Consider the following 13,385-nt stretch of genomic DNA (forward strand, 5'->3'; position numbering starts at 1 on the left):
TAAGTCTGATATATTATAATGTAACTCATGGGCTAAAAATTATCGGGATTAACTGATAGATAGCAATATTGCTTTATTAAATCACCTCATTTTTGTTAAGTACTAACCTTCAAAAGACAGCTGTCAAAATTTCATGACAATATGTTGATTAGTTTGTGAGTTGTTCTGCTCAGTCTGACACTGTTTTTCTTATTTTTCAAAACAATGGATCAAAAAAATGTTTGTTTTTTTAAATTTTACACTACTTCTTGATGGTTAAAAATACCATTCTAGCTAAACAATGGCTTGAAAAGTGTTTTGAGGACTACACTCCTTAAGCATGATTTTTTTGTTAAGCCCCATGTATTACCTAACTGATATGATTAATTAACACTTATATTCCCTTCAAATCCAGTACTTCAGTTTATCAAATCCGAAATGAAACAGCTTCATTATCTCAATTACATGATGGACATTGATGAAAACTTTATTCCACTTCGTGTACATAGGGTCACTCCTTCATCATGGATGACTACTACTACCACTACAACTACAATCAACACAACTCCCTACGATCCCTGGAATGGAACACGATTTCGACACATTCCCCCGGGGAAACCCATGTTTTATGAGTAAGATACATTATTTCACAATTGGGTCATTCCACAGAAAAATCGCATTGGAAGTTAACCACAATTCTCAGATTAGTATCCAAACTATTAGGTAGATAATATTTATGGTTCTAAGGCTCGTACCCCCTCGCCAACGACTACTCCACGGGATTTTACAGCCATCCGAGTTGCTCCCAGGATTTCCCTCCCCGAGCCATCTACTCCCGTATTACAATAAATAGCAATCAAGTATCTCAAAATTAGCTGAATAGTATATACATACTAGTGAGGGCTCCTAAACACCTCCCTTTACCGACTATCCCCCTCATTTAATCCCAGAGCAAGTAACCCCCCTCCCCGATCTTTTATGTCATAGGATTTCACTCCCCGAGTCATCTACACCCTATAAGAATAAATAACAACCTTACAACTAAACATTCAATCTTTTAACTGCCATACAAATGTTATTATTAATTTATTTTAATGACGTAGGTATCAATGATGTATAAAGTTGATATATATGTAAAGGAAAAAAAGAGTTTTGGAGAAGGCAGGAGTGAGACATATGGTACGACTGAATTAAGACACTTGTTAATATCAACTGTTTATTAAATGATTTTCGGGTAGAAAATGAATTACTTCTATAAAGAGGAGATCCTTCTAAATTTAAAATAGCATTAGTTGCTGGGAAAATATTATTACATTAGTATTTAAATTAATTAATATTTATTTTATTTTAATTTTAAAAGAACTTAAACCAAAGATAGACGATAATCTTTACTTCAGAGGGTGAACTTAACATCAAGAGCACCTATTAAATAATAAATAAAAAAGAAGAAAGAGTACACGAAACAACCGTTTTTCCTTTTTTAACTTTTAAAGGTAGTTTTTTCATTCATTACCAAGAACTCAACTCTAGTGATGCATTGGACTTTTCTTGACGTCGTCACTTGTCACTGTAATTTATTTAATCATTATTACTATTAGATCTGGTATCTGGAAAGCCTCCAATCCAATTCATTTTTTTAAATCATTTTTCTTTCTGTTTTAAATCTATTTGGGTATGGAAAAGCTCGTCTCTGTGGAGGCAACTGTAACAAGGAGAGTGTAGGCTGTCCTGAGTGTGCCCCAAAGATCTTATTTTTTATAAAGAGGAAAAGATAAATTCGAGAGACTAGAAACGTTGATGATATACCAAGAAGTGACGCCCAAGGTCCGCTCGGAACCCGAATAATGACCAGAAAGTTAAATTAAAAATATACAGTAACCTAAACAGATCATTGTCAAAAATGGCTAAGGAGATCAACGTTTTAAGGACTTTGATGAATCGAATCATCCATAAGGACCTAGGATGGTTTCTCTGTAGTATCGTTAAGGTCATCTCACGGAAGACACACGGATGAAACGGGTTCAAAGAAGTAAAATGTTATTAGAACTTTGTACGCGGAGAGGAAATATTGTCTTTTCGGATGAGAAGAAATTGGACCTGGACTGTGATGAATTTGAAGCCTAGGGGAAGACCCACAGGATACATCACAAGGTGAGCCGTATACCTGAAGGTGTTTGAGGAGGTGGTCATTCCCTAGATGGATGGAGCAGCCCAAATAATAAAGCTTTTAACAAGACTATGCACCGTCCCATGAGGCCAAAAAAGTCCAGGATGTCTTGGCCACAAGACATCCTGGACTTTTGGAGTCCGGAACTTTGATTTTTCTTATTAAAAAAAAACATTTAAATATACATGTGTGTAAATATAAAACTAAGTATAGCGATTAGAAAAGGAAAAACGGTTGATGCGTATGGCCTTTCTTCTCTTTTGTTCATTATTTAATACGTCGTTACCTTTATTGTATCACGCAACCTTTCCCAACAAAATAAACAAAATACCCGAAATCATCTGGAAGTTAGCCAACTAAGTTCATCACACCAACAGCTATTTATTTCTTTAGTACTCCCAGACTACAATGGCGAAATTGTTTCTCTACAATTTTTAAAATCAATTATATATATATTTATATATTTCCTAATATATAAATCTTCCAAAGTACCAATGTTCATAGAAAATACAAGGTTATACCATAGCGTGTGTAACGACTGATGTTTGACTTCCACCACACTTTTAATATTGACGTCATAGTAGATGAGTGCTTGCGAGTTCTGCCTAAATCTGTTTTTCTTGCCCAGCAGGTGGTACGATACATTAAAATGAAAATTCTAGCAATAGCGACGTCATAGACTATGAGTGGTTCCGTGTTGGTTCAAAATCTGCCTATCTTGCCTAGCGGTCGGTACAATACATCAGATTGAAAATTCTAGCAAGCCCGATTACATGATGGTCTAACCTTGTATTTCTATTAACCTTGGATAGTATTTTATTCGATACTGCATTACAATATTACTTTGTAATATTTTATTAAAAGCGTAGCTATATACAGTCTTGTGCCTGTTCACCCTTTTTCCGTTGATTTTGCAAAAAAAATCCCTTCTCTGTTCATTTTCCCGTTCAATCGTTCATTATTAATATTATTTAATATTTATCTAGTATAAAAAGTCCAACCTACAAAATACTCATTAATATATAGAACCCTTTTTCTTTCAATACATTAAAATGTCCCTCAATGGCGTAGCTTACTATAAGCAAAACAGGTAATCCCAGAGGTCCTGAAAGGTAAAGGGCTATAATATACTGGTAAAAAAGGATGCTCTCAATTTTTATAAAATGGTACCCATTTTATTAAAGAGTTTTATTGAAAAGCTTCAGAATAGCCTCCAGGCAGTTTTTAGGACTGCCTCAAAAAAAGTTTCTAGAGGCAGTACTTTTATTCAAGGCAACCTCTAATCTATTTTCAAGAGCCTCTCTCCTTTAAAAAACAGCTGAACCGATATATTTTTTCAGAGTAACCTTATTTACCAGCAAGAACTACCCCTGGAAAAGATTTATATGTATGAAAGCTAAAATTTATTCATACAAATAATAAAATGGCCAATATACAGGGTGAACAAGGAATATCCAGAATAATGTTAACGGCTAACTAATAGAGGTTATGTGATAAAAAAAAATGTATACTTGTGACAAGCTAAATGTGTTAGCTATCGAATTTAACAGGTTTTTTGTGTATCTCGTCGTTCAAGCATTGAAAAAGTCAGGAGAAAGTTCATCATCGAAGCTCGCCGCGCCGGAATAATTTCCTTATTAAAAAATCCAAAATCAATCTTTTATGATGTGATTAAGGTCTTTGATGAGGAGAGGAAGACTGAGAGATAAGTTTCTTCAACAAGATCTGATAAAATGGTTCATAGCTGGCTTGAAACGATCAATTAACACTCATACAGACACGCCAATTGCTAGGCTAGCCAAGGACCGCAACACGAGTAAAGAGACCATCAAAAATGCCATCAAGACTAACCTGGATTAGCTGACTAGGATCAGAGCCTAAAAGCGTCTACTAACAAGGCAGAATAAGGCAAACAGAATGAGCAAAGTGAAGATTCTTATTAACCCAAATGAAGTGCGTTTTTTTTTTTTTTGAGTGTGTGTGTGTGTGTTTTTTGTTTTTTTTTTGGACGAGAAAATCTTCACCATTGACGGCAAGCATAACCGTAGAAATGATAGATGGATCTGTCTTCACCCTGATCAGGTCAAATCATTCATGAAAAAAAAGAATCCGTCTTCTGTTCATAAGGCTAAGATTGGCAAAGAGTTCTTAGGATAAAATGTAACGGACTTTCGGCCTCCATTCTATTGGCCAGCCAACAGCCTGGAGCTCAATCCCAGTGATTTTTAGCTGTGAAATAGGGTAGAAAGGATCCCCTGCAAGAATAATAATGCCTCAGTTGATGCCTTGAAGGCCTCCAGCGTCAACACAATGAAGGACCTCGATCTACCCGAGGTAGCAAAGACATGCAAGGCATTCAAGCACCGTGTACAGATCGTGATCGAGAACAAAGGCTTTCATTATGAATAACCATTTTACAATTAATGTGGCTTTCAAATTTCATAATTAGTCGTTAAAGTTGTCCCCCCTGTATATACGACGAGGTATCAGCAACAAATTGTATTCCTGTCCTTCTGGAAACACAATATAAGTATTCTTGGGACATGAATTCTTCTAAAGAACTCCTAGTTTTTGAAGTTTTTAATAACAAAATTAATATAGAGCTTATAGGCATTAGTTGCTTGATGAATTATCATTTGTACCCCAAATGTTTGGGGGTGTTTCGGGTACCTCCAGGTTCCAAAACGGGATGCAACACACCGCCAATACTTGAAAAAACAACTAAGAGCACCCAACCCAATAGCACTCAGAATGTTGGGGGTGTTTTTAGGGTTTAGTAGTTTCAATTTTTATTGGCTTAAAATTATAATCTACTATATGTTTCTCCTATATGTTTGGGGTACAATTAGGGGGTTATGAAGGGTTCTCCACTTGATAGCAGTCATTCATTTCCTTTCCCCAAAATCATACAATAAACAGCTTGTTTTAACAAGAGCCTTAATTCAGGTATTCTATATATATCGCTCCTGATTATTCTTGCACAAAAAACCACCTCTACCTATACAGCATAATATATACTCAACAACCAGGGGTGTTCAAGGGGGGTGAGCTGGAGGGTCTCTAGCCAAATTAAGGAATTTTTGCTTCTAGTATAAATCTTTTTTGTTATTCGGGCCAATTATGTAGCAGAGCAAATAAATTAATATTTGAATTTATAATTAAAAAAAATTAATTTTTTCTGAATAACTGTATTTTTGAATTTTTTTTTCCAAAAATTGATTATTTGAAATTTTTTTCCAATAAAATTGAACATTAGAAAATTTATTTTGACATTTTTTTCCAAAATAAAATTTAAATTTATTTGTTATTAGATTTTTGAAAAAAAAATCAAAAAAATTTAATTTTTGAAATTTTTTTTCTGAAAAATTAAATATTTGAAATCTAATTTTCCAAATTTCTTTCAAAATATTTAACTTATGAATTTTTTTTTACTAAAAATGAAATATTAGTAATTTAGTTTTGGATTTTTTTTTTTTTTGAAATTTAAATTTTCAAATTTTTTACCAAAAAAATTAATATTTTTGTAAATGTATTTTGATTTTTTTTTCTAAAAAATTTAATAATTAAAATTGTTTTCCTACAAATTTGAAAATTAAATTTTTTTTTCAAAAATTTAATTTTTTGTGAATAAGTTTGGAAAACTTCAATATTAAACTTAATAATTGGTGTTTTAGGGGTACCTCGAGGTCCCAAAACGGGATGCAACTTACTGCCAATACTTGAAAAACAACTAAGAGCCCCCCCACCTCCACCCCCAATTGTAAACTCGAATATTGGGGGTGCTTTCGGGTACTTTCAGGTCCCAAAGCAGGATGCAACCAACCGCCAATACTTGAAGAAACTACTAAGAGCCCCTCAATTGTACCCCGAATGTTTGGGTACCACCGGGTCCCAAAACGGGATGCAACGTACCGTAGATGCTTAAATAACTACTATATATTTCAATTAGGCCGTTATGTAGGGCTCTTGGTAGTTTGGAATTTTTCTTGTAATTTTTTGGAAAAAAATTCATAAAACCATACCCCCCCCCAAAAAATGTAATCCTGCAGACTACAGAATCCAACCCATGCGGTACATTTTGACGTGGAATGACTTTTATTCATAAATTATAATCATTATTCACGATAAATTTAGAGAAGAGTATTGGCCAAATGGAGTTAACCCAATGCATCTATTTAATATATTTCCTGATATACCAAATTCTTCAACTTCTCCTCCAGGGATTTTAGAGTCCCTTCTAGTGTGCCAGATGTTTTTAAGACTCAGCTACTCATTCTTTGACATATGGACAATAAATGATTTAAGTATTTGATACACCACTAATATACAGAGAGTTACTCATCGTTTATTATAATAAATTAATATTTACATAAGAAGAACGTAATTACAAAGAAAAGTTTAATCTCTTAACAACATGAGTTTTTATTCTCGGTCCAAAAAAATTAAGAAACTCTATTTAAGCCGTAAAGAGTTTTCAATTAAAAAATCAACACCAACATAACTATATATATCCGCAAGGGGGGGGATATAGCCACCCTAAAATTAAAGAATTTTGCTTTTTACTTAAATATTAAAATGAAGACAAAAAAAATTCCAAATTTTTTTCTATTAAAAGCTTTGGATTTTCAAAAAATTTCTCCAAAAAAATTTTATATTTAAACTTTAATTTTTTCAAAAAACATAAGTGGTTTTTTCAAAAAACAAAAGTGGTACATTAAATATTTGAAATTTAATTTTTGAAAAAATCTAACTTTTTGTGAACAGCTGTGTAATTTTGCAATTTCTTATTCAAAAAATTTAATTTTTTCAATTTTAACCAATTTTCTAAATAAGTTATTATTTGTTGCAGATTTATAAGAGCAAGTCCTTCTTGAACATTAAAAATATATAATTATATCGTTATACAATCTTATTTCTATACTGTAGACCAGTTGTACTTAAATGGGGGTACGTGTACCCCTAGGGGAATTTGGAAGTACTCCAAGTGGTACTTGATATTTATAAAGAATATCTTACAAGAGGTGCATAACTCAGGGGCGTCCGCAGGAGGGGCTGTAGCTCCCCCTCCCCCCAAAAAAATCAAGGAATTTTATTTTTTACTAGAAAATTTAATTTTTGAATTTTTTTTCAAAAAATTATATATAATAGCTATGGATTTTTAAATTTTTCTACAAAAAAGTATCATTTTTTTGTGTATTTAGAACTTTTTGGGAATAAACATGGATTTAAAAAAAAAAAAAATTGAGAATAGCTAAAGATTTTAGAAATGTTTTGCAAAAATATTTAACTTTATGAGAGTAGGTATGGATTTTGAATTGAAATTTTTTTTTTTTAAATTAAATTTTTTGATTTATTTTCAAAAAATTGCAAGAACCAAGCACCCCTCAAAAATATAATCCTGCGGACGCCCCTGTCACTGAAGTTAAAAATTCTTTGTGCTGGTAAGGGGGTACTTGGATTAAATAAATATTTTGCAAGTGGTACATCACTAAACAGGTTGAAAGTCCCTGTTGCAGTAGACAATCATTAAAGTATGATAATGGACATAATAATATTTTTTTCTATGAAAGTCAATATGAAATATCCAAATTTGTATTACAATAATATTCTTTTTATCGATTGGAGAAGAGAAAAGTAGGTTAATTAGGAAAAAATATATTACTCCTTCGATAATAATAGATAATTTGTATCCACGATCTGAAAATGCGATTGTATGACGATGCAAAACATATTTTATTTACATTTTAGGGTCAAATATATCGAGTGGTCCATTAAAACCTGAACACTTTGAATTTCTAACTTCAACAAAATATAATGTATATGTATTAATTAACAATAGAATTTCAACAAAACTAATACCATAAATAGATGTGTGTCTGAGCTCTCTTAATCATTAATGTAGCTAACCTTAGCGGCAATGATGCCTTCCAGGCGGCGGCGGAAGGTCTTGCACCCGCTGTACTCCTCAGTCATAGCGTCCCAGTTCTGGCTAACAGTAGCTTTGAGGTCCTCAGTGTTTGGATGCGTACACTGCAGACTTCACCTCGACATGCACCTAAAAGGTGTAGTCGAGGGGGGTTTGCATCAGGCTGTAGGGGAGCCAAAAGTGTCCAAAAAGAGTTCAAAAGAACTCAAAAACACATTTTGCAACAAAGGAGATGGATTTCTTTCATTGCTGGTGTCAAAAGTGGCATCTCCACCCTCATAAGGCTCTTTCCAACCACTTTTTTTGATAGCTCTCTGGACAGTCTGGTGTTAAACTCCGAGATCCTTTGCATGGGTCTTCATGGATTGAGAGGATTGGCTTGGTCTGTTTTCTTTAACTCATCTGGCTCCAGTTTGGCCTTTTTGACAGAGCCCTTCTTCCTCTCCAACGTTTCAGCGTAACCGGTGGTCCTAGAGACGACCTACTGCTTGGAGTGCACGAATGGAAATTCGTCTATCACGTTCCAGTGTCATTTTCTCGACTTGAATTAATTTTAATGGACCCCCCGCTAGAGTAAATCTATAGTAATAGTTGAATATTTTCCTTATAAATATTAAAAATCTCTGAGGCTATCAATATAATAGTCAAAGGGTCATAACGGGCCAATTAGAGGCACATAAATTAATCGAAGGCTCTAAATTAAAGCTAACATTCTTGAGTATCTCACCCCATCCCTCAAATTTGAAAATAAATACCATAATGTACCCAATATGTATACGTATAAACTATTTGTCCCTTAATATTTATTAAGTAAATAAATAAAAGGGGAATTTCTCAATTACTTGATTTTTACTCAAGCCTAGTTTCCAGTTGACTCACCACATATTTGGTCGATGAAAATCGAGTGTAGAATAGGTAAGTTAAAAAAAAAAAAAAATCGAAAATCATCATGATAATCCTGAGAATTTGAAGAATGTTTTAGAAGACATAAAGAATAATGCTCATGACGTTTCATTAGATTAGGTAGAATCAGCTGTGATAAGGGAAGAAGGGGAAAAAATATAAACAAGGACGTAAGCTAGAATTACTTTGATGTTCATCCCCAATTCTACTCGGAGTCCAAAAAGGACTTTGAATTATAATTCTGCTAAAAAATCCTGAGGGTTACACTCCGACTTTTATGAGCACACAGGAATGTTGAATCAGACTGTGAATAAAATTAAATCCATTTAGGAAAGGATGTTCATTACTCAGGAATTAAATAATAATGACAACAGCTGCTATCGAATAGAAAATTCATTTTTCCCCGACTACCAATGCCAATCCTACAAAAACGGGCCAGCCAAAAAATACACTGGATTTTTATCAATGGACTAATCTCTCTCCTTGAAGGCTTGTATTGTTGTTACTCTATATCATATATGTAATATGACTTGCTTGCCTTTAAGGAGAGAGAGTTTTAGAGAAAGAAAATATTAATATAGGCTCGAAGGATGAAAGAAAGGAGATTTGTTTTTTTTTATATTGCGGATCTGTGAAATGAAATGATTCAATGAATAATGTGCACGTTCAAAGTGCTTTATACAGAACTGTCTATACTTATCAGCTGAAATCATATTTCAAGTACTATAATATCTAGTGAACTATGTAGTGTGTACTTAGTAACGTACTCATATGAAATGCTAAATACAGTGCTTGGTGTTAAGTGGGATTTTATTTTCGAGATTGATGAGACAAAGACTCAGCGGAAGAGTGTCGGAACCCTCCAGGAATGACGAATAATATGCATACTACTAACTAATAGTTGAGTACTCTTGCGACTTACAAGTTATGGAAGATAATTAAGTAGGAAGGGAAAATAATGAGTCCTCTCTTATTGCGTCTTTGGCAAATTATGTACAGTTATTATTAATATTATGAGGAATTGTAAGGACTGTGGATCCACTCCATCTTTGAATACCTCATATTTAATAATATTATCATATTCTTAACAGAGAATACAATTTAGTATTATTATTATATAGTCCTCAAATAAATGTATTATTTCTAAGTGAAGAGTGTTCTGATGAGAATGTAGATGACATTATGAAGTTTTGGATATCATTGTATACTATAAGATTACTTTTGTTCCTCTGCCCTATGGCCGTTCTTTGCTCTGAAGATTGCCGAAAGAACGTCAATTCCTGGCTTCAAAGCTTTACTCCACAATTCAATAATAGCATTTCAGAGCTCACATTTGATTGGAGTCATCTTGAGGAGAGGCTATCTGTCTGTCCCTTTGAGCACTATCAAGTAGAACTTTGGGTTGTTCGAAAGTTTAATGAAAAAGATTTTGGTTCTGTAAACTATTGGTCACGGTATGAGAGATGTACAAAATTAGCTCCGGAGGATTTTGAGTTCCATTCTCTTATTAGTAGGGAAATTGGATCCTTACATTCGGTAGATAACTCTGTGTTCCGACATATCGCGGAAAGGAACTACATTATTCGGATATGTCACTGTTCACCTGACAGTTTTGGAAGAGCACCTTGCTCTAGAGCCTGCTTCTCTCTCACTAGTAGTTTTTGTAGTCGGCTCATTGTCAGTCCCATTCAAGGATTATCCCTCGTAAGCCCTTGGTGTAAAAAAGGCTCCAAGAAGGAAGGATATATCCTCTTCAATCACGCCGAAGAACATAACTGTACTTCACTTAAAATAAGCGGAGAAGTTCAAACTTGTACCCCAGTGCAGGAATATGACTTGGTGGAGGTTACATTCCGTCCAGTCCACTCTTCTTCGATGAATTGCTCTTTGACTAACCCTGCTCTATCCAATAGTTCTAAAGCATTAGTTCCACTTATCCGGTCTATTAAAAAAGAGGAATATTCTGAATATATGGGTAAGAACTTTAATCTTTTCTTTATCCCATATTCTAGCTAACATCTATACTTCATTTCAATTTTTTATTTCTTTTTAAAGGGTATTTTACTCACTATTTTGATAATTTGAGTACGGACTTTAAGTACTGTGTTCATCTCGAAATTAAGAACAATCCCTACTGTCGACATGAATATGTTATAAATCACTTTCAAGGGGCTCCTTCGGTCTGCAACAAATATCTCAATCTCCCTCTTCTTTTATCTGGAAGGAAGTGTGTGTCCGGAATATGGGTCAAAAAGGATCAGTACATGAAAGTGATAACAGTCACTCTCTCCTTTCTGATCATTTCCATGATCGTGGGTGCAATCATTATCTTTTTTCGAACTAAATATGTGAAACGCATTTTCAGTCATCGAAGAAAGAAGTTTCGGAGATGGCCCTTCTACGATCCTCCATCTCTTACTAATGGTATTAATATATCTCATAGGTAAGACTAAATATCAACCTCGATGTATTCTTGAATTTATTTGCCTTTCGTGGGTTCAATTAATTAACTATGATTATAATTATATATATTTATCAATATGTAGCTCAATTAGTGCCTTGAGATATGAGTGAGTGATCCAAGATATGAGGTCGTGTCGGAGTGGCACGATTTTCCTGGGGAGGCCATATGTAAATTTTAGCACTCATACTTTTGTCGCTTTGTAAAGTATTATTTGCTTGGGCAAAGAACACTCTGCCCCCTCCCTACCACAGATATGAGGGTTTTTTTTAATACCGCCCAGTACTGTTCAGTCAGTCCTTATTTATTCGATCCAGTCTCTGGACTGGTCCTTAAGACTGTCGGACTCTCAGTACTAAAGCTGATTTATAAAAGAAGAAATAAAGTTGGTTGACGTCATCTAGGACCGAACTTTATAAGTTTTAGGACTGAACTGAACAGGACTGACACAACACTTCCACTCAGAATCTGTTTTTATTGAACTAGACGACTCAAATTTTGTACGCCCTTTGAAGGATTTCAACCTCTTACCTACTTTATTGGTATCTCATTAATCATTATTTATACATATATATTTATAACAATTTTATAAATAAACATTAATTTATCCTATTTGTTTGATAGCGACGCAAAATACGATATCCTTCTGATTTATTTTGACGATTCAAGAGAAGCATTAGTCCGAAACTGCTGTTTAAAGAAATGGATCAAGAGTTTAAAAGTCAATGTACTGGATCTCAACGATGACGAAATTTTTGAGGAAATGGGTTGTTACTCCGAGACTTGGCTTGAGACTCTTATTAATCGTAAAGAGACTAAAGTTATCATTGCGCACGCATCTAATTTGCCAATCATTTATCGTACGAATAAGGACTCTGAAGAAGGTGCTAAGAACTCATCATTTGAGTATACTAATAGCAACGAAAAAGAAGAAGGAGATTCCTTTTTATACGAAGACAATGTTTTTGATCTCAAATTATCAGCTATAAACTATATTAAAACAAATTATTGTGTGAACTATGAAAAAATATCTGTGATAAACTATGCTACGACACCAAAGGATGTAGTTATAGTCGGATCTTCAATTACACCAGGGAGGACAATCGTTCTCCCAGATCACTTCAACGCTCTAAGAAAATGGATCTTAACTGAAGATGGAAGGCTTCCGAGGATGTCTTCACTAACTTATTCCTTAGAGCAAGAATTTAACACTTTAGCAACTTGATTTTTTTGATTTTTTTTTTCTTTGTATATCACAATTATTAATTATGTTTTAATATTCATTTTCGTTTATAAAAACAATATTTTATAATATATTTATTTTATTCATTATATCTACAATGCAAGTGCTCAAATTAAAAATGTAATTTAAGTCTTTTAATCCGACAAAGATATAAAACATTGTTAAGAAATAAATATTATAAACGTATCTATTAAAATGGTATTAAAAGACTGGAAATTTTTTTTAGTAGTTATTTCAAATTATGGACTTCAAAATTGGTAAAGAAATTATTATGATCATTTATGACTTCTAATCAATTATGTATATGATTCATTCAAAATTTTGGTTATTTAAAATACGTCGTCAATAATTATATAATAAATGATTTTATGCCACGATTACATTGAGAGTAATAATGGTTAAATAAATGTGACTTAACAGTTATCAGAGGGGGGAGAAAGTTCCTATGTTGCGAGTGTAAGTAGAATCCAAACCTTCGGACTCGAGTTGAGTCTCATATTCGATTCCAGTAATATAAATATTATTAATATATTTATAAAAATATTGGACGAATTAACAATTATAATCAATTAAAAAATGTGACCGCAAACAAGCCAAATCTTAATTATTAAGAAGTATTGTTAATACTTGGCTACTTACTGACTTAAATTGATTATTTTATCCCCCCACCCTATTAATAGATACTTGATTATGTCCAGAGAAAAAT

General features: G+C 33.4%; 2 protein-coding genes across 4 annotated transcripts in view; both read left to right on the plus strand.

The window, feature by feature from the left end:
* The window catches only part of LOC121131930 (uncharacterized), a 35,193-nt gene extending 28,663 nt beyond the window's left edge, over positions 1-6,530 (plus strand). For all 3 annotated transcript variants that reach the window (XM_040727328.2, XM_071894071.1, XM_071894072.1), the window contains 2 exons: positions 395-611; positions 6,281-6,530. In XM_040727328.2, the coding sequence (XP_040583262.1) occupies positions 395-611; positions 6,281-6,458 (395 nt within the window). In that variant the 3' untranslated portion in view covers positions 6,459-6,530. The remainder of the gene's footprint in view (positions 1-394; positions 612-6,280) is intronic.
* Positions 6,531-9,585: 3,055 nt separating this feature from the next.
* On the plus strand, positions 9,586-12,895 carry LOC121131935 (uncharacterized). The gene is made up of 3 exons (XM_040727334.2): positions 9,586-10,950; positions 11,031-11,418; positions 12,061-12,895. The coding sequence occupies exons 1-3, from the start codon at positions 10,158-10,160 to the stop codon at positions 12,659-12,661; spliced, it is 1,782 nt and encodes a 593-aa protein (XP_040583268.1). The 5' UTR covers positions 9,586-10,157; the 3' UTR covers positions 12,662-12,895.
* Positions 12,896-13,385: the final 490 nt, after the last annotated feature.

The sequence above is a fragment of the Lepeophtheirus salmonis genome, chromosome 1, assembly GCF_016086655.4.
Source record: "Lepeophtheirus salmonis chromosome 1, UVic_Lsal_1.4, whole genome shotgun sequence".
Taxonomy (NCBI): Eukaryota; Metazoa; Arthropoda; class Copepoda; order Siphonostomatoida; family Caligidae; genus Lepeophtheirus; species Lepeophtheirus salmonis.